The sequence below is a fragment of the Pseudopodoces humilis genome, chromosome 3 (assembly GCF_049639895.1).
Source record: "Pseudopodoces humilis isolate 2021_Gansu_Grassland_sample_001 chromosome 3, ASM4963989v1, whole genome shotgun sequence".
NCBI classification, from domain to species: Eukaryota; Metazoa; Chordata; class Aves; order Passeriformes; family Paridae; genus Pseudopodoces; species Pseudopodoces humilis.
The window spans coordinates 46,690,844-46,717,239 of record NC_142202.1 but is presented as its reverse complement, the minus strand read 5'-3'; the positions used below and the strand labels follow the sequence as shown (position 1 = coordinate 46,717,239).

The window sequence follows — 26,396 nt, the reverse complement described above, 5'->3', positions numbered from 1 at the left end:
TTTCTGTGATTTGCATGAACACTGCATCCTAAAAATATGCTTTATGTTTGATATAGGATTTGATATAGGAATATTTACAAGAAAGCTGCAAGTTGCCTAGCACCACAAATTCTCAGTAGGGAGGTGGGGGAAAGTTTCATTTGACTGGATTCCTTGTTTATGGAAAACAATTGCTTGTATGGTACTGAGATATGTGTAAATTTACACGTCTGTGTACTTCAAACATGGAAAAACCTCAAGACCACTGCTAAAGCCCTGGACCAGGGGACAAAGAACACTGATCACATTTTTTACTGTATTCATTGTCATACAACTTAATGTATAAAGATGCAAATACATCAACTGACTATTTTTGTTAATGCAGGCACTCGATCATTTTCTGAATTTTTGTTAGTACACTCTTGTTAGTACATTCAAATTGCAGCAGAAAATCCTAAATGCTATAACACTGAAAAATATGTAAAACATTTGTTTTTAATAAGGAATTAACAACGCTGTGTACATGAAGGTAAAGCTAAATACTCGGGATTGTAATTCTGTAATTTCGGCATGAGCTCTATGGTTAGAGACCTCTGCATGGGGTGACTGATGCCATAAATACTTCTGGGCAATATCTATTTTCCTTGCCCCCACCATGCAAATTTATTTCCTGCTCCTCACCACATTTTCTCCATGCCTATTTTATGTTCCTAAAAATATATAAAAAAATAAAATAAAAAATTCTAGCACCAGCTATTTTCACAAATTCCACCACCAGAAAAAAGTTCTCGTGTTCGTTCATTCACTTCTGCACAGCAAGGGAATAAAAGAACTATTAAATTCCCTTTTGCAAAAATTTTGGGGTTTAGAAAACAGCTATTGAAAGAGGAATATACAAAATCTGCACACAGCTCTTAGATGATCATGTGTGCTTAATATTGTAATAGGATAAAGGTTAAGAATAATATTGTTTGACCCCTTCAACTACTGACATTCATGCCATGTTATTGTTAGTGTTGCATGTTAAGCAAGCAAATTTTCAATGAACTTGTGTTGGCTTTACCACAGACACAGATGTTAGGCGGACTCCTTTTTTCATAAGGTTCTCATTATTAACTGAAACCAAGTTGAATATTTGACTGAAGGAAAGGACCATATCATTGTTTTCAGATTTTGCTCTATGACTTAACTGAACTACATCTGCCAGCTTTGGAAATACCAAGTACTTCTTGGCGCCAGTACTGGCGCCTTGCTCTATGACTACCATCTTAAGCGCTTCAGCTTGAGGAAGTCTAGTAACCATCAAAACAGTTTAATAAAACCTTAAAACTGTGATTACGAGTTACTCACTAGCTGACAGTGTGCTCGCAAATTTGTTCTATTTACGAATAATTTCGCAAAATAAGCAATTCGTAGTAAACCGAATGCATGGCCGTAAATATGTTGCCTAGAAAGTTCACAAGATGTTTTTGTGATTTATGAAGCCTGTGTTATACTTGAAACCACATTTATTTAATAGATAGGCTGGCACTTCACAGGATAATTCAATCTGCTTCAAATCTGTCCAAAGCCTTTGGGAAACATAAGGGATGCTCTGAATATAAATGCAATTCCACTTTTCACCTTTTTGCACTACTGTCTCTTAGCATAAATGTGAAAAGTATTACACTCCTCTAAAAGATCTCGCTTTGTAAAAAATGCTGTTGCAGATGAAAGAACGCCACAGTTTGTGTTAACCCAAATAATAGGAACTGTTTTATAAAACAAATAAATTAAACATTATAAGTCACTTTTCTGGATATGCCCCAAGGTTATCTGAATTAAAATAAACAAAACATCATTCTTTCTTCCTCAAAAGACCAAAAATCAGTGTCTGTATTATATACCACTTACACAGCTGATGCTGAAAGGGGAATATTAATGCCAGAACAAGCTATTTTCAGAAAAAATAGTGTAAAAAAGGCCTCATATTAATTTATTTAATATATCAAAATCTAGAAATACTTAACATTTCCAGATAATTGTGTGATCTGAGAATAATCAATAGTTTTTTCACTTACCATGCTGAATGTCCTTCATGTCTAAATGGAGGCTAGACATTAATATTCCAACAGCTTGAGATCTTTTGTTACTTAACAACTTGACAACCTGCCAAAAGAAACACAAGTATTTTTATATTATGCAGGATGATGTACGAGATAGTTTGCATTACTAATGACATATTCAAGAAACAGTTCTTTGCAGTCTATATACATATCCAAAAATAAGCAAATTTATTATTCTTAAAGATTTCTTCTGCTGTATAAATCCATTACAAGTCTATGTAACTTTGTCACCTAGGTGGATTTAATCCTGAAAGAGTCCCTATAAAGGTTCCCCTAGTCTTCCTTCTTCATTAGAATGCACACTTTACTTCACACTGATGTTGCTAAGTGTATGAAACACACTGTCAAATAAAAAAAAAAAAAAAAATCCAACTGTGTCTATCTTGGAATCGCTTTGGTTTCCAAAGCCACACAATGATTTCCATCTTTGATGTAAGCTAAAACTGTGAGAATTTGTATTTCATTTGAATGTTTGACGTAGTAGGCGCCAATATGAGTTTTATTTTAAAATCAAAATAACCACGTACACATTGGGGTTTTTTTTGATCACTTTAATGATTATGAAAGGTCACAAAGCTTTTTTGTTTTCAAAATAAAAAAAAAAAAACCAAACCAAAATCAAGCCATCAAAATGTCTTGCTTTACGAGGTTAAAAACAGTGATTAAAATAGGCTTTCATACATGTTGGTTTTGCAAGCGTAAAAGCAGCATGTAATTCACAGACTTTCTTGCACAGGGCTCTAAGTTATTTGAATTCAACTAGATGTAAATTTTATATCATTGTTTGGAGAAACAAGTAATGCCAGAAGAGGACTCTTATCTGTAAAACAACATGATTCTAGATGAAATAATTTTCAATTTTGGGATTCAACCATTGCACAAGAAGAAAGAGGTTAATATTTACTCAGGTTGCTGATTTCTACACTGTACTAAACACACTGATAAAAACCTTTGGGAGTCACTTGAAGGAAAAAAGAAAAGACAGATTATTAAAACTTCTAGTTCATTTCAGAAATATATGTATTTTTTCAAATTACTCTGCTACAGTTATAGCACCAAGAGGCTGTGTTATCTACAACCACACTGGCAAAATTATTTAAAACTTAATTAATTAATAGAAAATATATTAGCAAAAGTAGAATTAAGTTAGCTAGAGTAAAGAATTTCATTAAGCAATTCACGTCTTAAAAATTCAAAAAAGTACCCAGAAGATGTCTGCCCTCTGATTCACTGATTCATTGCCACCTTTGATTCACTTACATTTTCAGATATAGGTCTGTACACTGATGTTTGAACAGTAGAGGAGAAGAAAAAGCCTGACCCTGACCTCTGCCACTGGCACTACTTAGGGAAGGAAACTTGAGAAACTCACTGTACTTACAGTATAGGTTTTCTGAGGATGTGGTTGGCTGGCCAACGGGGTTTTTTTTAATTTTTTCTCTTAAATCTTCATAACCATTGATTATGAAGATATTTCATTCCCCCTTTTCTCACAGATGCCAAACTAGCTGCAAAGGAGTGAAAATACAGCTGTAGAAGCCCTGAAGATAAGGGATTAATGTCTTTTATGTCTCAAATATGAACAGTTAGATGGCTGTGTGGTCAACCAAGGATCCTCGGTAATAGCATGCTGTAAGAATTAACAGGATGTGGCTGGAGAAGGGGGCCTTATGGGGGCAGGGCAGCAATTTTCTGGGACAGAAATCCTTGTTCTGGCTCCTGCAGAAAAGCACAGCATGGTACAGTGCACATGCAGGAATGAGGTAGAAAAAAAGGATTGTTGCCCAGTAGAGAGGGATCAAGACACCAGAGACCCCTCCAAAGGCCTCCAACCAGTTTCCAGAAAGGTCTAGAGGAATGAACTGTGCGTGATAACTGATACGCACAGAAAGTAAGAAACATCTCCAGGGCGGGGAAAGCTCATCTAGAGCTAGGTAGCCCCATGAAAGTTGGGTAAACATGTTCCAGGACTCTGGACATCCCATTAGCTGGATCAACACTGGAGCAAGGGCAGATCTTTTTCCCTCCCTCTTTCCAGTTTCTCTCACTCACTCTACCTCTTTATTCAAAACCCACCACTGTGTGCTTATCCTGGAAAATAAGGAAATAACACAGCAGTTTCCATGACAAATGTATCATTTGCTAATAAAACTCTGTAAGATTTTACAGACCTTCTGACTTTTGTCATTCCTTTTTGCATCTGCACACCTGTGTGTTCACTTCCCTTTTGGGGTGGAATGCTTCAACATCAAAAATACTGCCCATCAACCAAAAATTTTAACAGTGGAAAACAGTATGTCATAACTGATGTTCACAAAGTTAAAGACCTAAATTCAAGACATGGCTACTGGTATCACCTGTCAAAAATTAGCAAGAAATTCCTACGTAATTTTTTAAGCCATTTAATATACTATTAGGAATTTAAAACTTAAGTCAACTGAAATCCTGGATAGGATAGATTTTTCTGAATTCAAATGTAAAACTCATGTAATTCAGAAAAATGCAATTAGGACAACCTGCACTAGTCTTCTAATAGGCTATAAGCACTCTAAATATCTTTTTAAATGGAACAAAAAATTCATTCAAGCCTGGAATTGAGATAAAGCTGGGTCAATATGAGATTTTCTTCTTGTAAAGAGAAGCTGTTATTGATTCATTTCTTTGCAGCTGCAAAAGGATTACAAAGTAAAGTAGATCTTGGGTAGCAAGGTATGGAGCAGATCTTTCTAACTATTAAGTTGCAATCTGTAATTGCCACCAAACAAGTATATTCCATTCTATCAAAAAAGTGTGTACAAAATTTCAAAAAAGAACAGAATTTTTTCAACTGATGTTGCTACCAAACCATACCGGCAGGAAAGGCACAGCAACAAAAGAAACAATACAGTATGTTATATAAAAAATTAAAAATCTTCACCCTGAAGTTGTGTATTCCAACAACATGGAAAAGACTGGATTTGGTAAAGAAGATTTTGGGGGAACTGTTGATTTCAGCTCCTATCATTATTGCTCAAGTCTGAAACATCTTGTATTAATAGCATAACTAACTTGCTGGTGTCAGCGTATAGTGGGAGTCCTTTGTTGCCTGTATTTTGACATAGAAAACTATCCCAAAGCTAACAAATAAAGTGAATTAAAAACCAAATGCAAACTCATCACAAAAGTAGTATCAGAAAACAACAATTGTCACACAGAGTGGCAAGAGCTCATCTGAAATAAGCTTGTACACTTCCTGTCCCTCAGATTCTGCAAAAATGGAGTAGAAATGGAACTGATGCAGGATACTATCTTCTCCAGGAGTAAAACTAAACACAAGAAGAAAATAGAGAGCAAAATAACTTTGTGAAGTGGTCTTCCACAAAAAAATTATTACAACTGCATTCAGGTGTGAACCTACCTAGAACCAACTTGATCTTTCTAAAGGAAGCAGAACTACACTGTTCCCTCCTGGAGGCCTAAAGAACAGGGGTGAGTTGGAATCTGTTCTTGGGACTCTCCCACTTCTAATTTATCACCCATTTACTATTATATTTGCTTCAAATTCTGAAATCACAGTTTCTATCTTCGATCAGAACTCTGAAGCTCAGAGAGCTACTAAGATCAGGCTTACAGATACAACAAGGGGATCAATGCTAGGGAAAAAGGAAGCAAATAAATTAGCTATACTGTTGTCATGCAGGCTAGAACATGATTCCTGTCCAGGGAGCAGGACCAGACTTAGTGACCTAGTACATCCTTTCAAGTCCTGACTTAAAAGTTAACAGGAAAAAGCTGCTTTTTCTGAAAGTGAGCTGAGGAGAATAATTAATTGCTGAGTGCCACATCTTGACAGTGATTAGAAGCAAAACAAAACAGAAAAACTACTGTCCATATGAAGAGTAAGTTATCTTTGCTGCCAGAATGAACCATGATGGTATCAAAAGGGTGACAAAGTGCATGACCGTCAGGTGAATGGGTACAGAACTGCAATAGATAAAGTAGTTTCACATAGCAGCTACCAACTTTCTTGATTTTTATTTAAAATGTAGGGTTTATGTCAATTTTTATACTAATCTCTATTATGCAGTTCATTCCCATTGCAGTCAATTGCATGAATACTAGAGTTTCCTCCAATAGAATGGATGTAACAATAAAACACTAATTCAGAAAATATGAATATTAGCATAAATGCCTAAAGCAATTCCCACACTTAAAAGTAAAACAATAAAATAAATCAGCTGCATAGTCTGGACCTACAGGCTACAGACAAGTGACGCCATTTAAAGGCAGAACAACAAAAGTTCGATAAATCCAATCTCTACAAGATCTAAAGCCTCAGACACAATACACAGCTCCTTTTTAGTCTGGATTCTGGAACTCTGCTTTAAACAAATTTTAAAAAAATAAATAAAAAGGAAGCTAGAGATATTATCTGCAGCCCGAAGTCTAGGACAAACTTTCTAATTGTTGAGTAGCGCTCATTGCTGAGCAGTAAACAAACTACATGCCAAATTTGTTCCTGATTGTTTAGCATGAGCAAAAACAAAGAAATATTTTGTGAAAGGTAATGCAAGACACATGTTTGATGAGAATCCCTAAGCAAAAAATATGAAGATGCCTTTTCCCCAGAATAATATTTAGTTAATGCATGGAATTTTTCAACGATTCTTGCTTTCTGTTTCTGATTTTGAGCGTTCAGAAAAATTACCCCAAAGTTCTCACTGGTTAAGAACAACTACATTACACAAAGTCACATGCAGGAAACCCCACTTTACAAAGACCTATCGCTCATACGTGTGGCAGGGAAGAGGCAGAAACAACAAAGTTCCAAATAAAATATTAAGAGACAGGGTCAGGGCAGTAATGCAGTCACTTCTCACCAGGCATTGTGACAACAAGTCTTTTCTGCAGATTCAAGTGTATTCCAAGTGTAAAATGGGCAATCACAGAAGTGGACCCATCATATCTTTCCCATGTATATCCTCCTTACGGGTATAACAGAATAATATACTTATAAAGGTGGAGGGTTTTATGTGTGTTGGGGGTTTTAGTTAACCTTTTGTTTGCCTTTTTTTAAGGGTAAATTCAGAAGTAACTTCTGGCTAGTAAGGGCACTTGTGAGAGTGGGAACAGGGACTACTTCAAGTAGTGTAGTCATTTTCATGTAATAGGGGATCAAAAGCTTTTCCTTAATATCTACAAAAAAACCCCTAACTGCCCCACAACCGACACCCAGTCCCCGCTGTCTAAAAATATATCCATGCTGATGGCATGTAGTGACTTATCTGAACTCACAGAGCATTAATAACAAAGCATAATTTTCAACATCTCTGTCTCCTATCCTAACCAAAATGAAAAATCCCCTCTGGAAATGAACTAGTTTCTTTACCCACTTAAGAATTTCATAATCTATATATTTCTCATATAATTTTAGATGCAAGCTGTTGACATGTTATGCAAATTAGTGAAGTCAAGCAGCCATGTCTGAAACTTTATGCTTGAGGGTAGCGATGAAACATAATATTTACTTTCCATATATTTTGTCTATTACTCTGTTGTGTTCTTTCATAAATAAAGCTTTTACCGATATGGATGAGAAACAATTCATGCCCTTTTGTGCTGTTTTAACACTAAAATAGCGCTGTTTGAAATTAACATCATAAAGCTATTACTGTAGGAATAATATTTTACGAAGAGATTGCTGCCCCAGTTAATATCCATAATTTATGACATTAAGTGAAAAAAAAATACTTAGATTGCTTAAATTCAATTAGAAGCTAGTTAAGTTAGATAAACATTGTGTTCCTCAATGGGAGGCTAAGCAATAGTAAAATGTTCCTTACTAAAAAAATCAGAACCATGTTCTAACTCTAAGGACTGGAGTGGCACTTTATTTCCAGAAGTATGCTCTTCCCACAGCTTCTTTACATCCAACTTAAAATTCAAATATCCTGAAATCATAATTTAAACTCTTTCATTGATACATCTTTTATGCACCTGAGGCTTTTGAAACCAAATGAAATTTTAGCAATCTACTATTTATATTCTGGGGTGGAAACAGTATTTAAAATCTTAATGTCAATAGATTCAGAGTGGACTTTCCACATGAGAAAATATTTAACATTTTTTTCATTTCTATGACAGATTTTAAGCACATGGTCTGCGATTGAAAAGTTCATTGCAGTTACTTCAATAATATTTTCCAAAAGTACAGTTAGAGGATTATCAGTAAAGTTTCTAAAATGACTATTCAAAAGTTTGAAAAGTAGCCTATGCAAGTCAGCTCAGTCCATTCTATATCTTTATTATGCTTACTGATATCAAGGTTTTCTGATTATGTACCATTTTTCCACTGAATTATTTTAATTAACACAGGCCAATGTTTGCCATGCAAGTATATTCTTAATATTGCATTTACCGTCATTCTTGAGTATGTGGCCTTAATCATGAGACCATTTTCTTCCTGCTTTACTAATTACTTGTGTTTTAAGTGCTGCAACAACTGCTATAAAGCAGTTTTTGACACAGGTAACAGCTTAAGTTAATGAGTAATCATTACAGACTGTGCTCATTCCATGCAGACGACATGAGCTATGGAAAGGGTTCTATGAAAAAGACTACCCAGCCACATAATCAAAACTAGTATTGTAACTACATACAATACTCTGTATTGTAGTATTGCAATACTGCAATACTTGCAGCTGAACAAGACACAAGATGAGTTTTATCCCCAGCTCTGTCAAACACCACAGGTTTGATGAGATTGACAATTTGGTTTAAAGGATCATCCAGGTCAAAAACACCCCAATCTCACAAAAAGGTTCTGAGTGAAATTACTTTAGACAGAGGAAGAGGTAACACAGAATCACAGCTAATATGCTCTGTATTTTCAGCTGTCAGTTTTTAACTCCTTCCCCAGTTACTTATCTTCCTTTGCCTCCCTCCTCTTGGTTCCAGTTTTCCATCTACCAGTAAAAAGTCTGAAGAAAATCTTCTAGGATTATACCTGAAGTCCCTCCTAAGCAACATAAACAGACTTATAACTTGTAGAGTGTCAAAAATCAAGACACCCTTTATACAACTAAAAATATACATATAATAAAATTCCTCCATAATTTGAGTCTATGAAACTATGCGAACATGAGCAAAAACAGACCTTGTTTCCTTTCTTAACACTGGCAAAATGAAGGAGACACAAATTGGGGTGGGGGGGAACCCAACCAAACAAAGCTTGCAATCTAAGAGCTAAATTTTGGCAATGTTGTAAAAGGGACTACTAATGAAAGTCAGACCACTTTAATAGGTAGCAATGGCAGCCCCACCTACAATATAGCCTATAAAGAACTTTCTTTGAAGATTTAGTAGGCATTCTCGTTGAGTGAGCCTGCACACATTTACAGCAGCTGAAAATTTGATATATATGCATTAACAGAGCGAAATAAACCACAGTTTTTGCCATAGCACCAAATAAGAGGTGATAAGAATAAAATCAGCTGCATTCACAAATAAATAATAACACTTGTTTCTTTCTCATTCTAATGCATCCTTCATTCAATGATGGGTGTAATATTGATTTTTTTTTTAAGTGTTACAGATTTATATTGTATTACTTGCAGATTATCATGCTGAGAAAACAATTACAGACAATAGTTGGGTAGGGTGAAATTATCTCATTCATTAACAAAAAAACCCCCAATCAACCCAAAGCAATAAGAATACACACTTAAAAAGTGCTCACTATGCAGAAATTAATTATAACATACATGTCTATATACATACACAACAAACACAACAAAATATGCATGCACTCTCTAGCTTAGAGAATTAAAGCCCTGGGTACAGAACAGCAGTGTACTTCAAAATCGTTAATCTTTCACCCACTAAAACATCCCAAAACTATCAAATCTTCCTACAGATTAGCTGGAATTCTCCCTCCTGCCATGTGCAAGAATACATTTTTATTTCAGCCTGTAATAAAAACAGTTTTATTAAAATCATATGTTGATACAGAGCACCAAATACTTTATCCATTTGAAAGTTGTCTGTACATTGTTTCATGACTACTATTTCCAGTGTAGCCAGTACTTTACATCCAATCCATCTAAGCAATACATTCACTCAGCAGACCTTGCACATCAACGCAAGGAGCAAAGCCAGCTGCCAGACAAGAGCTTTTCTGGAAAGCAGCAGAGTGAGGGTCCGGGTTCTGTTCTGTACAGTGCTTCTTCATAGTTCAACAGGTGACAAAACACATCTGCTTTGTATAACATGTCCCCGTAAAAATCACTACAGAAACACCATTTGTAAGATCTTTACAACACCCATAACTATCATAGAAGCCATGTAAGTCAGTAACCACTTAAACAGTGCTGGGTGCTCCCTGTGAAAAACATACGTGTGGAATTACAGCCCTGCTTTCCCCAAGTAACTCTTTCTTCTCTTAAACATGGAGAGATTTCATTATCCAAGTGTTTACTGCAGTGTAAATGAAGAGAATTCTAAAAATGAAGTCCTGCATTCCAAATTGCTGAGAGGCCGTAAGTGGAATATATTTGTGAATCTGTTCTATTTCAATTCTCTTATGGCAGTACTCTGAAAATCCCTAACTGGATTCTCACACATGACTATTTAACATTGATTAAATACTATAAATAAATATAAAATATAAAAATAAATTATAAATATAAATTATAAATATAATTATAAAATATATTAAAATACATTCACTGATATATTAATATACAATATATTAATTCCTATATATTAATAGAAGTAATATATTTATGTATTTTTATATATAAATATAATTTTATAAAAGTAAAAATAAAAAAATAAATATATATATAATCTGCAATAAATGATAGCTCTAGCCATAGTTCTAATGAAAGCCTGTTTATCTGTTTCGTCAATTTTCTCCCCCTAGATACTACAGGTCAAAAAGCCAGACTTCTCTATTAGGCAATTTCTTTTTATTTTTGAGAGGAGTAGCTTTGTTTATCAGAGGAATAGGAACAGAATTCTATGAATTATGGTGGCTCACTGGAATGTTTGTCCTAGGGACAGCAACTACTTTGATTGCTTTAAACTTCTGTGTGGAAACTTCTGTCAGAAAAAACCTGCTCTTTTCAAAGAAGTTGAAGAACAACCAGTCATCTTTTTTAGCTTTTGCTACATTTTTTTATATTTACTGACAACTTATCTAAATTTATGGTATTGCAAGAAAAAGAAATATTTAGTATTAAAATCCACATCTAATGTTTACTCATAATCACTGTCTGTCTTTAAGCTCTCTTTATGTTACAGAAGTAAACAATCATGCTTTCTACTCTTTTGAGAGATTTTCATCACCAAATCTTATGAAATGTGCGGGGACACACAGCATCACTTTTTAATTCCTTTTTTTACTTTAACAACTATGATAGTAATTAAGCTAAGAATAACCATTAAAAAAATGCCTTTTTCTAGAAGGAGGAAAGAGGAGCAAAGGTCTTGGACTCTGGAGATTTACTGCAGATAGCAACAGAAGCTTACATTTCCCTCCATCCAAGTTAGTACAGCCTAGTGCAGCACAGGGATACGTGTGTCTGCACTATCCTTCCCATCCATCCAGAGAAAGGATTTATCCAACACTAGGAAAATCATCCTAACTTCATTACCAGATCTGTTGCCTGCCACAGGTTGTCAGCACAGTACAGCACCTGACCAAAATGTGTCTGTGGGGGAAAGATCTCCAGAACCAAGAGGTGGAGAATTAATAGGTCGTATTCAAATATAAGGTCTAGTGAATAGAGATTTTAAAGAGTCACACTGTGTACCCCATGTGGAATAAAGTCTTGTACAGCACTAACCTGCATGTCAAAAGATGATGGAAAGAACTGCCTAGATTTGAATTGAGTACAGGAACATGAAGCCAAGATAAAACAAGAACTTTAACTGCTTTTTAGGATTCCACACGAGACCACCCTCCCTCTCTGACCTGAAAGTTTAATTGAAAATTACTTAGCATACCACAATTTGATTTTTACACAGATACCAAGAAGATTACAGCCAAATTGTCATGTAAACATTCAGATTCAATTCTTTTACTCTGGGGTTTAAAATTCTGCATTTTAAAGTTTTCTTTGCATTTTTATTATATTGAACACCATTCTATCTCAAGAAACCAGTTTGATTAATGTTGGATTTCTCCCAGCTGTGCTTGTCATTTATTGTCTGTATAAACTTCATATTCTTTATATACATAAACACAAACTTAAAACTATTCTGATTGGTATAACACTAGGAATTAGATTCTGAAGCATAATTTTTCTCTGAAGTCATGGTACTTCATATGCAATTCATTATTTAATGTATAAAATTAATCAGAATAATATATATACTACTCCTTGCACATCTGCAGTCAATTTCAAAGCATCATATATGCACCTAATTATTTTGGTATTATTTTTGTTAAAGTGGATAAAGCAAAGATATTTTTAAGAAAATACATACTTGAAAAGTAATTTGTGAAAAAAGAAATCTTCAGCCTTTAACATGTACAGCTTTGAAATCCATCCTGCATTCTCTCCTTTTCTTATTTTTCTATCATGTGTATTTATATATGGTAACAATTCCACACCTGACATAATTCATCTCAGCTGCATGCAAAAATCTGTCTTTTTGTAAAAAACAGCCTAGAAAAGATCTGAAATTAAATGAGTACTCACTTGTTTAGTCTTTGTTTTTGTAATGGTGTCCGAAATGGGTTTCTTCCTCTCTTTAACAGCTGTTTTAGAAAACAGTTCTTCAAACTCATGATAATCTATGGAAGGCTCTTCAATTTTTTCCCACACAAGTGAAGCACTAGAATCTCTAAAGTTAAGCAAAAGACCTATGTAGGGCAATGTCAAACTAAATAAGGTCATAAATGGAGGAATGAAAAAAATAAAATAGCAGCAATTTTAAAGTTGTTGCCTGAATTCTACTAGAAGCATTTTTATAAGAACTACTGTTGATTCTTCCTCATACTTCTGGGTTTTCTTCTCTTTTCATGTGTGATATGGTCAGGCTTATTTATATTCACCCACTCTACATGCATAGGAGTAAAAATAGACTGTATATGGGCTATAAAACACACAGACATGGACAGGAAGAGAAGTAGAAATAGACAGTTATTTACAGACCACCTGTGCAACAGTGGCAAGAACTTGAAAAGGAATAAATTCATCATTAAATAACAGCAGACGGATTTTAGAACTAATACTACTCAGAGATATAAGGAAAATATTTATAAGGAAACTTTTTTCATGACCAGTAAAGATCTTTGACCAACCCCCAAAAAACATCAAAAACTGAAACCAGTTTATATCAAAGCAAAGGCTATCAGAATGGCTTCATGCAAATAAATTGCAGATTGAATCTGAGCCTGCTGAGTGTACAAGGTAAAAAAACAAAAAAACAAAAAGTATTTCTAGGTCACTGAAGAAAGGAAAGAGAAGGATTGAATGCGATCAGCATACATTCACCTAGAAGGAAGGCACTACCAAAACTTGCAAGCTGCTCCAGAAAGAGACCAAGGCTACTTTGAAATTTGAGGGGAATCACAAATATGGCATTTTGAAAAACATTTCACAGAACACTTGCTGGCACACCATCACCCCCGGATCGCTGATCCACATGTGATATGTAGCCCCAAAGGGCACTGAAAACACTACCATCAAAGAGCTTCCATGTGCAAGTAACTTCTGCACCCTTTAGAGAAAACGGGCACCCTATTTACATACACAATTACACATAAAATCCTCTTTGCACTGATGTTCTCTCAAAGACCTACCTAGCAGGAAAAACTTTTGCTAATGACAAACAATACTATCAAGACAGCCATAAAGCAAAACCACCACTCTACACAACTCTATGACTTACCTTTTACTGTGAAGCTGAATTCTTGTCCAGTAAAGAGGCTTCATTGGTCGAGAAGGCTCTATCACATGTTTCCTGCTCCCTTTCTCCTGATTCATCCCCATTGCAAATAAACCAGATGGTAACGGAGGAGGAAGAAAACCACAGCCCTGTGGGACTGCTGGGTAGCTTCCACCCTGGACTGGTGCTGGAAGGGGTGGTGCACTTCCAGGCAAAGGTGGTGGGGCTGGAGGAGGCATCCCCAACCCAGGCAAAGGAGGGGGTGGTGGAGGGACACCAGCACCAGGCAGAGGTGGAGGAGGGGGCACAGCTACACCAGGCAGAGGTGGAGGAGGGGGCACAGCTACACCAGGCAGAGGTGGTGGAGGAGGGGGCACACCTACACCAGGCAGAGGTGGTGGAGGAGGTGGTGGGGGCACACCTACACCAGGCAGAGGTGGTGGAGGAGGTGGTGGGGGCACACCTACACCAGGCAGAAGTGGTGGAGGAGGGGGCACACCTACACCAGGCAGAGGTGGTGGAGGAGGGGGCACACCTACACCAGGCAGAGGAGGTGGAGGAGGTGGTGGGGGCACACCTACACCAGGCAGAGGTGGTGGAGGAGGGGGCACACCTACACCAGGCAGAGGAGGTGGAGGAGGTGGTGGGGGCACACCTACACCAGGCAGAGGTGGTGGAGGAGGGGGTACAGCTGCACCAGGCAGAGGAGGTGGTGGAGGAGGAGGGGGCACGCCTACACCAGGCAGAGGTGGTGGAGGAGGTGGTGGGGGTACAGCTGCACCAGGCAGGGGTGGAGGAGGGGGTACAGCTGCACCAGGCAGAGGAGGTGGTGGAGGAGGAGGGGGTGGAATGCTCCCTCCAGGCAGAGGTGGGGGAGGTGGTGGCAGTCCTGCTCCAGGAAGCTGTGGTGCTGGGGGTGGCAATCCCAGGCCAGGCAGAGGAGGTGGTGGAGGAGGGACACCAGCTCCAGGTAAAGGTGGTGGTGGAGGGGGAGGTGGAATACCCCAACCGGGCAGAGGAGATGGGACTCCTGCTCCAGGCAAAGGTGGTGGTAGAGGTGGCGGAGGGAATCCAGGACATGAGAGGAGATGAGCTGGAGGCGGCACTGGTATCTCCCCACTTGGCAAATGTGGAGGAGGAGGGACAGGTGACGTCATGGCACCTGGGAAAGAGTGGTCCAGGTGTGTCACTGCTGGGACAGCAGAAGAAGGGAGTCCTGAGCCAGGTAGGGGTGGTGGCAGTGGCAATCCTGCCATAGACATGGGAGTAACAAAGGAATGGCCATGTGCTCCAGACAGGGAGGCAGCTTGTTCAGTTACTGGCAGTGATGGGGGAATGCTACATGTGGGCTCTGGGGGCAAGGAAGGGGGATGTTCACTGCAAGTTACATCTACAGTACTTAGAGGCTGTCGGGAAACTGACATTGCAGTCTCTCCTTCAAATGCAAGGGACAAATCAACTCTGGGTCCTGGAAGAGGTGACTGCGGTATACTCTGTACTGATTGGCTTGCATCCAATGGCACTGAGATTAGCTTCGGTGACAGAATTAAGGAGATTTCAGAACAAAATGTGGGCTGTAGTTCTAGAGCTGGCAATTTCTGAGTAGGCCCTTCACTTTTGCCCCCTTCTAAGTGCGGTGGTGGGGGTGGCTGTGGCAGTGCACTGGCTGAAGGCATTGTATGTGTTAAATAATCCTCTGTTGGTGACGTTTGTACGGATCTCGCCTGTGACACAGTCCTGGGTGTGGTCTCCTCTTCATTCCTTTGAAGAGTCACACTGCAGAGTTCCCCAGAGTCTGCATGTGCGTGATCATTTTCCTGCTCCGTCCCAGCAGTCTGTACCTCTGCAGCAGGGAACTGTTTCTCTAGTTCTGCAATTTTTGTCCTCAGATCCTCAATAGTTTGCTCAAGTTGCTGGATGACACTGGCACGCTCCTCAGATTTCACCTCAAAATCCTCCTTTCAAAGAAAACAAATAATAAGCTCAAAAGAGAATACCATTTATCACCATATAAAAAATTAAATTTAGATCAAGAATATTAGATCAAGAATACTAGTATTCCAGAGGTTCAAAATTAAGCTGGTTATACCAAGGCTTTATAAAGTGAGGCATTATTTTGGCTAGCTCCATTTTAAGTGGAAGACGACAGTTTCGGAAATTTACTTACTTCAGTATGACACTACCTTCATCAGTACAAGCATATTTTAGACTGTGATTATACTTGTCAAAAGCAAAAATTAGTAGCAACCCCTCCCTCCCTGCAAATTCCCTGACGGAGAAAACAACCAGCTGCCAAGCACAAATACTGCAAGCATTTGCCTGCACGTGGATACGAAGAGATGGTGATGGGAGGGCTGAGCACTACTTTAATTGTGTTAATTGAAAAAATGCTAAGTGGTTCTTTAAAGGGATGCGCCATGCATAATGGACTCAGCATAGTATTGACTGCTGTATTTCAGTATACACCTTAGTGATACAACACAAATCAGGAACGTAGAACACTACAAAAGCTGTCTTTTGGAAAACAGCTGAATCTCAGAACAGAATAATTCTGCTTTTCTCCAGCCAGCATGACTAGGGAAGAAAAGAAGCAAGAAAAAACTAAGGGAGAGCTTTCATCCTACCCCAAATTTATAACTCTGCCAAGCGACAGACCGTTATAGGAAAGATTCCTGCCTGGAATGGTTATTCTGCATTTGACAAGTGTCACATTTTTTATCTCTTTCTCTAAAGCATCTTAGCCTGCCTGCTGTAGACTGAGTAGAGGAACCTAAACCTTAAAGGCACATTAATTCCTATATTTTTAAAGAAATACCTGGAACAAACTGTACAAAATTTAATGGATATGTGCTTTCATCCAAACCTGCCAACAGAAGTGTCATTTATGCTTATTCAGGATTGATGAACAAGAGATAGCCATGACCTTACAACAACAACAAAAAAATCTACTAATAAAGAAATTATTTTTTAGCTGCTTACATTTACTTTTTAGTACTTTTGTTTTCTCTTTCAATTTAAAATATTAGCCAGCATTTCAAGTATTTAGTTGAACTAGGTTGGCCATGCAACAGGCTTCACAAGTGGTTACAGCGACTTGTTTAGTGCCTTTTTATTCTCTTTTACCAAATCATATGCATCTCAGATGAGACCACAGGCTTGCTTAATAGGAAATATTTCAACTATTCAGATTATAGGTTTTGTAAAGAGGCCTACAAATGAACATATAATATTTGTTACACCAATTGCCTTGATTTGTTTCAAGAAAATGAAAGATGTTTTTCTCATCTTTTGACACATGAAACTATTAAAAAATTTTTTTGCTTTTCCTGGAAAAGAAATTTATAATGTTGATCTGGGGATTATTAATAAAATATAATGTTCAATAATACTTAAAAATGTTTCTGTACAGAATTGGTTTTCAGACATAAAATTTCAATTTCTTATTTATCTTAGAATTTCTTAGTTTTCCTAAAGCAATCCCAGAAGTAAAACAGCAACATTTAAATCAATTATTGTTTGATTTTGAAGCACCATTATCTCTTACTTACAATCTCTTAGATTGTTTGAACTTTCTGGAGCAGCAGTTTGAACCAAAATTTATGTATTCTAACTAGCTCTCCTTGCATCAGGTTGATGAAAAATGTAAAACAGAGAAAGGAACATGAAACAATGAATAGTGAAGGAGTTAACACAGACATAATAACAAACAGTATAATAATAAGAAAAAAGGCTGAGAAAGACATTTCCATTAGATATTACTCAGTTTCCTTTAATAACTCAGTACTTCATAGCAGCAACAGTTTTGTTGAAGAATTTCTTAATAAAGGAGGAATAGAATATTGTTTATCCCTTTGTTTCATCTGCTCTTATCTACCAGTCACCTGCAAATACAATAATGCCTATCAGTTCTTCAAAACGCAACTCTATCAAAGGAAATGTGCTGCTAGGATTATTAAGGCCACACACCAGTTTTCAGCTGAGACCAAATCCAGTTTCCCCAGACTGTAATTCTCCTCAGCTCCCATTTTAAACTGTAAGAACACTCCACAAAGGTTTTATAAGAGATACAGTAAATTCATTTCTGCCATAAACAAACTGCAGCCAACAGAATTAAGCACAATATTCAATGGCTCTGAAGAGATTTGCCTTAAAAATGGCTGATCTCGAAACAGTTCACTGTTTTAAACACTCTTTTACTCAGGAGATTAGTTTCAACTTTTAACAAGATAAAGAAGTAGTTCTCAAATACTGTAATTCAATGTTCGCTGCAGGAAAAACCTAGAATTCACTGTTCTACAAGACAATTTACCCTGCAGATAATGAAATTTCTTTCAAGAGAAGAACTAGTTTTTCAAGTTTTTTTAAAATAAGCAATCCAGTGATATGAATTAGAAATTCAGACAAGAAATGAAAATGCACTGATGAATTAAAGGGGCTGTTTAGCCATGACCTAAGAAGCAGTGTTTCTGCTGTCCTCAAGATACGGCATTTCAAACAAGCTGGTGATTTCCTATCATGTTATACCTAACAATCACCAACATATCCAGGTTTTCATAGAAACAGCACTAGTATGAACAAACAAGACTTTGATGTGAATGAGGAGATATTTATCCAGAGGATATGATGTACTTAAATTTATTTGGTCTAAAAAACAAGGAAACCAAAAGCAAAACAAAACACAGCCCCAGTATTTATGTGTTTCAGTAATTATTTTAGACAGGGGTATATTTCATTTAGACTTTTAAGATACCCTCAGAGCAGTTTAATTGGATTTTTGCCTTTGTTCTAGTTTAAAGTCGACCTCTAGATCTGAAAGGGCTTATCAAACAAACGTAAGTCATAGAATGCTTCATCTGTCCTCAACAAAGAAGGAAATCAAAACTATATAAATCCAATCAGAAATGAAAATTCTACAATTTCCTTAGAGAATAAGCAAGAGAATACTTAATTTTTCATACATGTAAACGATGGTCAAAAGCTGTTGACAAGGACCAGAAGACTGAGATTAAAAAACCCACACATAATGAAAAGAAGTTTCATTTTCAATCCAGGGCACAATTCCACAGCAGAAACCTATGGGGTTTAAAAGAGATATGAGGAAACTCTGTCTTGCCTAGAGTTCTTACCCAGGACCCAGGTACTGTGGAACAGTCTTCTTTCTGTAAAGAAAGAAAGAAAGGTGGAAGCTTAACCCTTGCTTTATCCTGGTGGCTTGAGTATGAAAGAGTGAGCAGGAAAAAACATTTCAGAGGTGTGTGGCTATAGAACAGCGCACAGCATTTCTCAAACAGGCTGTACATGTTCCATGTGCAACGAGTTGGATGCTCAGTCTGGGACTGATCTCTTTGGGTAGTGCTGCTAGGATTGTTTGTACACGGATCTGGTAATATTTGCTTTACTGGCCAAAGGTTGTACACCTGGATCTGTACACGTACATTACATACAATTCATTCCAATCTTGTCATGTTTTCCACATGTGCATTTCAGGTGTCCAGCATAAAGCTGATCTATATAGACAGAGCACGTCCAGGATCTTCAAACATGTAAAAGATCAGATTGCAGCTACCTCCTGCTACAGAGTTGACAACCTAGCTTCTCAGATGAGTGACTGAAACCTATGGACACTTCTGTAACTAAACTAAAGAAAAAACCCCACATCTGTAAAAGCTATCCCTAGTCTATATGTATATGTAGACATACATGTATATGGGTCTGTATAATATATTTGTCTATATCTATCTCAGCTTTCATTCACTTATATGCTTTATGAGCAGCCATAATGTATCTTTTTTAAAAATAAACATAATGATGGTTCTTACTGGCAATTTTGACATATTTGAAAAATAAAGACATATTACAGTTTAGTTTTAGAAGTTAATACCTTATACTATTACAAGTCAAAAAGTCGTATCAGTAATTTGATAACTTTCAGCAATTTGTCACTTAGTGTCATGAAATTTCCTCTCTGGATGGAATTTATATTTAAATTATAGGATTATATTTGCTTTGATTTCTTTTTTTTTTTTTCCAAAAAACTTGACTTATAAGTTTCTCTACATCATAATTGATGAATCAGAGTCTGTGCTGCTACCTAGTTGCAAGAGCACACAGGAAATAGAAGCATACAGTTGTTAAACAGGATTAAGATGGCAAAACACGGCCCCTCAGGTCTTCTAGTAAAAGTGTGCCTGGGAGCACTTGGTGGTACTAGCAGTGCACAGGAACTTGGAAGGATGCTCTTTCCAACTGCTCTGTTAATAAATGCCTCTTTTCTACGCGAAGTGAATTTTTGAACGCGCACGCTCACCGAATGGCACAAAGTAGAGCCACAGTAAGAATTTAATTCAGTCAGAGAAATGTGATCTCTATTCAGGTTTCTCTCTTTAAAGCTGTCTCATTCTCAAAGCTACTTCTTGCAACTGCAGATCAACCTTAAGAAAAGGAGACACAACATTTAACAGGCATTTTTAGTGCTACAGTAATTGGCAAATGAGAAGTACTGCTGGAGACTTGATTTGCATTCAAACAAAATAGCATCCATCTAATTAATTCTCACATCTCACTTAATGTCAAGGCCCATTGCAGCATTTTATTTTTGCAGCAGTAGAAGTTGAGTCAAAGGTCGGCAAACTTGCCAATAGCATCAGGGAGAATTGCTGAAGTAGAATTAGTTTTGGATACTAGTTTCTTCCTTAGACTACCCAATTAAATCTTTTTGAGAGCAGCTTTTACTATTCTGAAATCGCACATATGGGAACAAGCAGTACACGTTTTCACAATAGTCCATTTTTCTTCCTACAACCACAAGGAAACGATGCAGAGCTCCCCAGCATAACAGCAAACAAACAAGCCCTGAAACAAAAACAGTGTAGTGCATTGCCCTGCCTGAAGTCATAAAACTTATTTGGTAAGTGTGAGCTACTCTCCCACTCCATGACACATGGCAACAGATGGGTTACACCAGTCTGCACTTTGCTGGCAATGGACTAGGTAGCTCTTCCTGTCCTAAAGAGCTGGGGCATATCTAATCAACCTAGTGGTTTTGTAATAACCCATCAGGTGTGACAAAAAACCCCAAACCATTACATGCAGAGATCAATAATTACTGAAATTCAGATAGTTCAAATAAACAAACACAGAATCAACAGGGAACATAAACCTTTGAAGAAAGATGAATGCTTTGCGAATGCTGACTTGGAAAGCTAAAAGTCAGAGGAAAAAAGAGCTGAGTTTCTTGAAGTTTCTGTTCCTGAACAGTATGAATTCCTTATCCCTGAGCTAAGCATATTTCTGAGGATAAGATCTCAGTTCTTTACAGTACCCGTTTTAATAAATAATCAACTTGAGATACATCAAAGATTGAAAGCATTTTCTCTCTTGAAGGTGTAACTGTTAACTTTGTTGGAAAATAACTTGAGATTATCCCCAAGTTTTACTACAATAGAAACCTCAAAAGAATTTTCATAGACTACAGACAAGACAAGGTAAAATAAAATCTCACAGAACCCCTGACCACCCTAGGAGATGCACAGTTTAATTACTGTAGTATTACAGAGTATTACTTTAAACCTTCCCAAATAACACTTGTGGAAGCTTAACCCTTGCTTTATCCTGGTGGCTTGAGTATGAAAGAGTGAGCAGGAAAAAAATATGCTCAGAAGTGTGTGGCTGTAGAACAGTCCCCAGCATTCCTCAAACAAGCTGTGCATGTTCCATGTGCAATGAGCAGTGTCCTGACTAGCACAGGACAGGCTGAAAAAACAATCAAGAAGTCCCTCTCAAATCTCGAAGGTTTCTGTCCTGGCCTAGATGAAATTTCATTCTTAGAGAGGCATGCAACAATACAGAAATAAATAAGACTTCAAAAAGGGTTTACCTTTCCACATAGCTTAATTATATTATATTATAGCTTAATCATAGCATATCTCAGAAGTTCATTTAACTGTTCTAGCACTCATCCAGTGTAAATAAAAGGTATGTAAATAAGACTAGATATTGAAAAAAAGTTGAACTTTATTAATTTTAATAAAACTTTATGTTACCTGCTTCTGGTGTCTTTTATTTATTGTGCTGTGGATTGCAAAGAGACTTCTAGTGCAGATGAAAAGATAGCTAGAACCTAGACACTTATGTCAGCAGTCCATAACCAACAGGTACCTTAAAAGTCACGGATTTCCTTAAAAGTTGGGATAAAAACTGTCTGGATTTATTTTCAGTATTAGATTGCTTACTGAAATGCCTAACACATGATTAATTGCTTCCTTTCTTCTGTCACCTGTGTTTGTTCTAAAGAATTTCAACTATGATACTAAAGTGTTTGGTTAGTTTTCCTGTGTATCCAGGCCAAGGCAACAATTCATCTCTCTGCTAAAATAGAAAATCTGGCATACCTTCAACATTACTGCATTGACATATAAGAGAAAGGTGTTAAACCTTTTCACACCAGACCTTTCCCTGATTTTCAATTCCACTTGAAACTGACCAGCAACCTGGAAAACAGTCACTGTGCAAACTAATTCTATTCTTATTTTTGTGCTCTTTATAGGCAACAATTGTAAGCTTTTATGGTAGAAATAACAATATAGATTCTATAAGCCAAAATGTGAACGTTAATACTTTACATTTGAAGGGCTTGGAATGCCTTTAGTGTGTAGTAGGGAAGATCAAAGAAAGGTAATGATTTTCCAGATGAACTTTGCCACATCCTGATAAGCAACTGTCCAGAGTATGATACTTCTTACACAGTACTTGGCCTTTTCATCCAAGAGTTCAGCCAGACCACAGAATGGGAGGCTCACATATTGCTTTTGTCTTAGGCTTCCAACAGAGAGTAAGCAGCAAAAAATATCCAGAGTAAATCTTTGTAGATATGAATTATCCTACTACTTACAACAGAAAAGGTCTGGAGAAATGGAATGAGAGCCTTCACAAATGTATCCATGAACATGCTGAGGGCAGGGGCCTGAAAGTCTCTCATCTTCTTTAACTCTTTAAAAGTATGAAAACTACATTAAAAACAAAGCTGTATCACTTTGAGTGAAAGAACCTTAAAAACAGTCAATTAAAATCAAGTAATCAAAAATGAGCTTTAGGTATTGAGAAGTTAACTAAAATCCTTCTGGTATGATGGACATTAGAAAAAAACCCCAATTTGTATATTTAGAAAAAGCTGAATAATCATAAAGAGCAATTACACATTCTGGAATATGTGAGTTAGTTTTTATGAATAGTTTTGGGCTTGTTCTCTAAAGAATAAATACAAAGAAAAAAGGGTATTCAAAATACAGAGAAGGAACAAAAGTGATTTTACTGCTTTTATTTATACCAAATTAAGATGGAAAATGTAATGGTAACTTTTGATCTAAATGTAAGTAGAAGATAAACCAGTTACTGTGTCTTGTATCCAAAAAGTAGAAATGATTCTCAGCCTTACTTTTTAGTTCTCATTTGGGCTTGACAGTATATAATTTTTATTTATTTTTTTTGTTTTTAAATTATTTAAGGTATTTCTGAGTTAAATGGATATTTATTTTTACTAGGAAAAGCATTTCTTATCTCCCTTCTACACAGAGGGTCCTGTGGAAAATCTCAGGATCTACACCACTAAAAGGTAGCACCTGATATTTAATGCCAAGAGAAATATAAGAAGAACTTGAAACAGTTCTCACTTTTGAGTGGAGGAGGTCTCTCAAACAGGTTAAGTCCACTTGCTAAATTAAATGTCCTGCTAGGAATGTCACAAGAAGATTTCTTTTCACATACTGATATGTATATACACACACAGACTTACACATACACACTTTTTCAAACTGCTTTCCTGTATTTCTCTATCTGTTCTCTTCAATTTCAATAATTCTGTGGAATTATTTTTAAAAAAGCTTGAGAAGTGAATGCTATAATACCAGAAATATTCTACATAATCCAAGTATGGGATGTTACCACTGAACAAACAAAATCTCTGTTTTCACTGCTCTCCAAAAGATGAGAGAAATTTCATATGTAAATAGTGGAACTTACAGTACAAATCATATTTTGGTATAAAAGGAGTTTACAGATTTTCATCTGAAATAGGATTTCTGATTTAGAGAATTTATGAAAAAAAAATTGCATTTTAGCAATTCATGCACACAGCTCATAAATTTTTCTCTAACCAGGAATGCATAGATGGCATGAGCACTACCTCAACTTATTTATTTTCATGAGTAAAACCAATGAGCAGTCAGAAGAGAAGAGAGTAAACAACTTAAACAGAATTCTCAAGACGTATATAGATATCATGCATTTCCATTCACTGCTCCCTAAGAGAAGTTACCATACTCTGCTGTTATTTTATAAGAAACTCACTGTAAAAGGCAAGAGATTAAATATATTAATGCTTAGAATCAAACACAGATAGAAAAGTAATAATTCTTTCTATACAGTCCCATATATATCCCATCCCTATCCCATAGTTCTCCTTTTTCAAGAAGAGAAAGTCTCTCACATTATAGCCAAGGATTTAAAGTATTGCCAAATAATTCTTGTTAAAATAAATTATTTTCTCAGTTTTTACTTTCGTTCTCCTTTTCCCCCATAAATTATTGCCCAAAACCTAGGGTTGGTGCTACATTTCCAAGAATTTGTACCCAAAATGACACAAACCCCTGTCTTTGTCTAAGTATAAAGCATAGCCAAAATGGAAAAAAGAGAATGCCCATTATGATTAGAGGATGCAAAATCTATATTATTACTACTGTTGTTGTTATTAATATACATTTGCATGAAAGTCTGTGATGAAGACACAGTGAAATGAGATTAATCACAAGAACCAGACTCACAGTTTCTTGAGAGTTTTAATCAATGTCTGAAAGGACTTGAATTAGGAGTAACTCACAGGAAATACAGGTTTTTAGAGCATGCATTTTCATCTTTTAGCTGTTATCAAAACAATGCATCAGAAACAGAGCACACTTACCATTTTACCACTGACTGGGCAAAGCAGGAAATACAAATTACAATTACCTCATACCCATACTCAGAGATGAGCAAAGTCCTGAGAAAACCCACCAAACATCTAAGCTGACCTTGCTTGGAGGAGGGTGTCAGTGGAAAAGGGTTTGTACATCATGACCTCCTAATGTCCACTCAACCCTGAACCTTGCTATGATTTTTATGTGTTTCAGATCTATGATATATGGCTGTCACAATAAAAGTGGAAAAACAGAATAAAGAACCTTCGAAACTAAAATGAGCACAGAAGTAAAACTTAATCCTGACATTAAGAACACAGAATTGAAAAAACAAATTTTAGTCTCACCATGACTAGGAGGAAGAGTTCAAAAATGTGTTATTGTAACTCCACTGAAAATAATAAAATGTATTGTTTCTTTTAAAGAGGCAAACACTGCCTTCAAGCAAAATAACAGAAGTCAATCCAAGTATTGTGAAGTCTGGATATAATACAAAATACTAATGTTTGTTCTGAGAATTAACTGCTTACATTTTTCTATCACACAGGCATGACATTCTATACTCCTGTATTTTCATTTAGTCTGTAGATTTATACTCTATATATAAGTGAATTAATTATGTCCAATGCAATTTTTTCCCTTTTGTTTTGTTAAACTTCTGCCTCATCAGAACTAAATAGAAAATGGGTTCACGATTGTGGTTGAAGAAACAAATTTCATCTTCACAGAACATTGATCTCTCTATTTAAATTATGATAATTCATTGATAATTTTTTAACTATCACTTCGAAGGCAGTCATCCAGAAGGTTGGTAGACCAAAGAAAATGTTTTCCTTTCACTGGTTTGAAAAACAAACAACTACATAGTAACTGAACAATGTTTTCTAAATATTTAGTGTTTCGAGGGAGGGTAGAGATCTGCTTGGAGAGATGCTCAGGTTGCTAAATCTTGGTTAGATTTAAGAGAGCAAGTGTATGGCGTATGGATGTTCTACAGGCTAACTTATTAATTAGCAGAAAGCCACTCCTTTGACTGGGACCAAAAAAAAAAATAAAATAAACTATTAAATTCCCGCTGTAGGGTGTCTGCAGGACCGCCCGGGAGTGACTTTCCAGTGCCTTGCGGGGCCGGTCAAAAATACTGAACTGCCATCTAGTGGGGAACTGGGCAGACTTCTTCAGGTGGTCCTTCAGATTCTCTTAAATATAGTACTTCTAACATTCGTTTCTAATATTTCTATTTGTCTTCTCATCCTTTTTTTATAGCCTAAGAAACTCCAACAGTATCAGATGACAGTATTTAATTACAAAGCGGCTACTAGCCGTGTAGAACACAGCGCAGAATGAACGGACAGTCTCTGCTTAAGCTATGTTAATGTCTCAGAGAATCTCACTTCGTATTTCAAGAAGTTTAGTTAATTTATCTGCTACAGCTTTAGGAAATAAAACATCTATTTGTGCTTGTAAGACTTTCTGAGAACAAATC

At 36.6% G+C, this 26,396-nt stretch overlaps 1 protein-coding gene across 2 annotated transcripts in view; it reads right to left on the bottom strand.

Moving 5' to 3' along the window:
• FMN2 (formin 2) overlaps positions 1-26,396 on the bottom strand; it is a 158,883-nt gene that overhangs the window by 89,793 nt on the left and 42,694 nt on the right. For both annotated transcript variants that reach the window (XM_088053660.1, XM_005518511.2), the window contains exons 6-8: positions 13,965-15,919; positions 12,770-12,914; positions 2,040-2,127 (exon numbers count right to left, since the gene is read on the bottom strand). In XM_088053660.1, the coding sequence (XP_087909786.1) occupies positions 2,040-2,127; positions 12,770-12,914; positions 13,965-15,919 (2,188 nt within the window). The remainder of the gene's footprint in view (positions 1-2,039; positions 2,128-12,769; positions 12,915-13,964; positions 15,920-26,396) is intronic.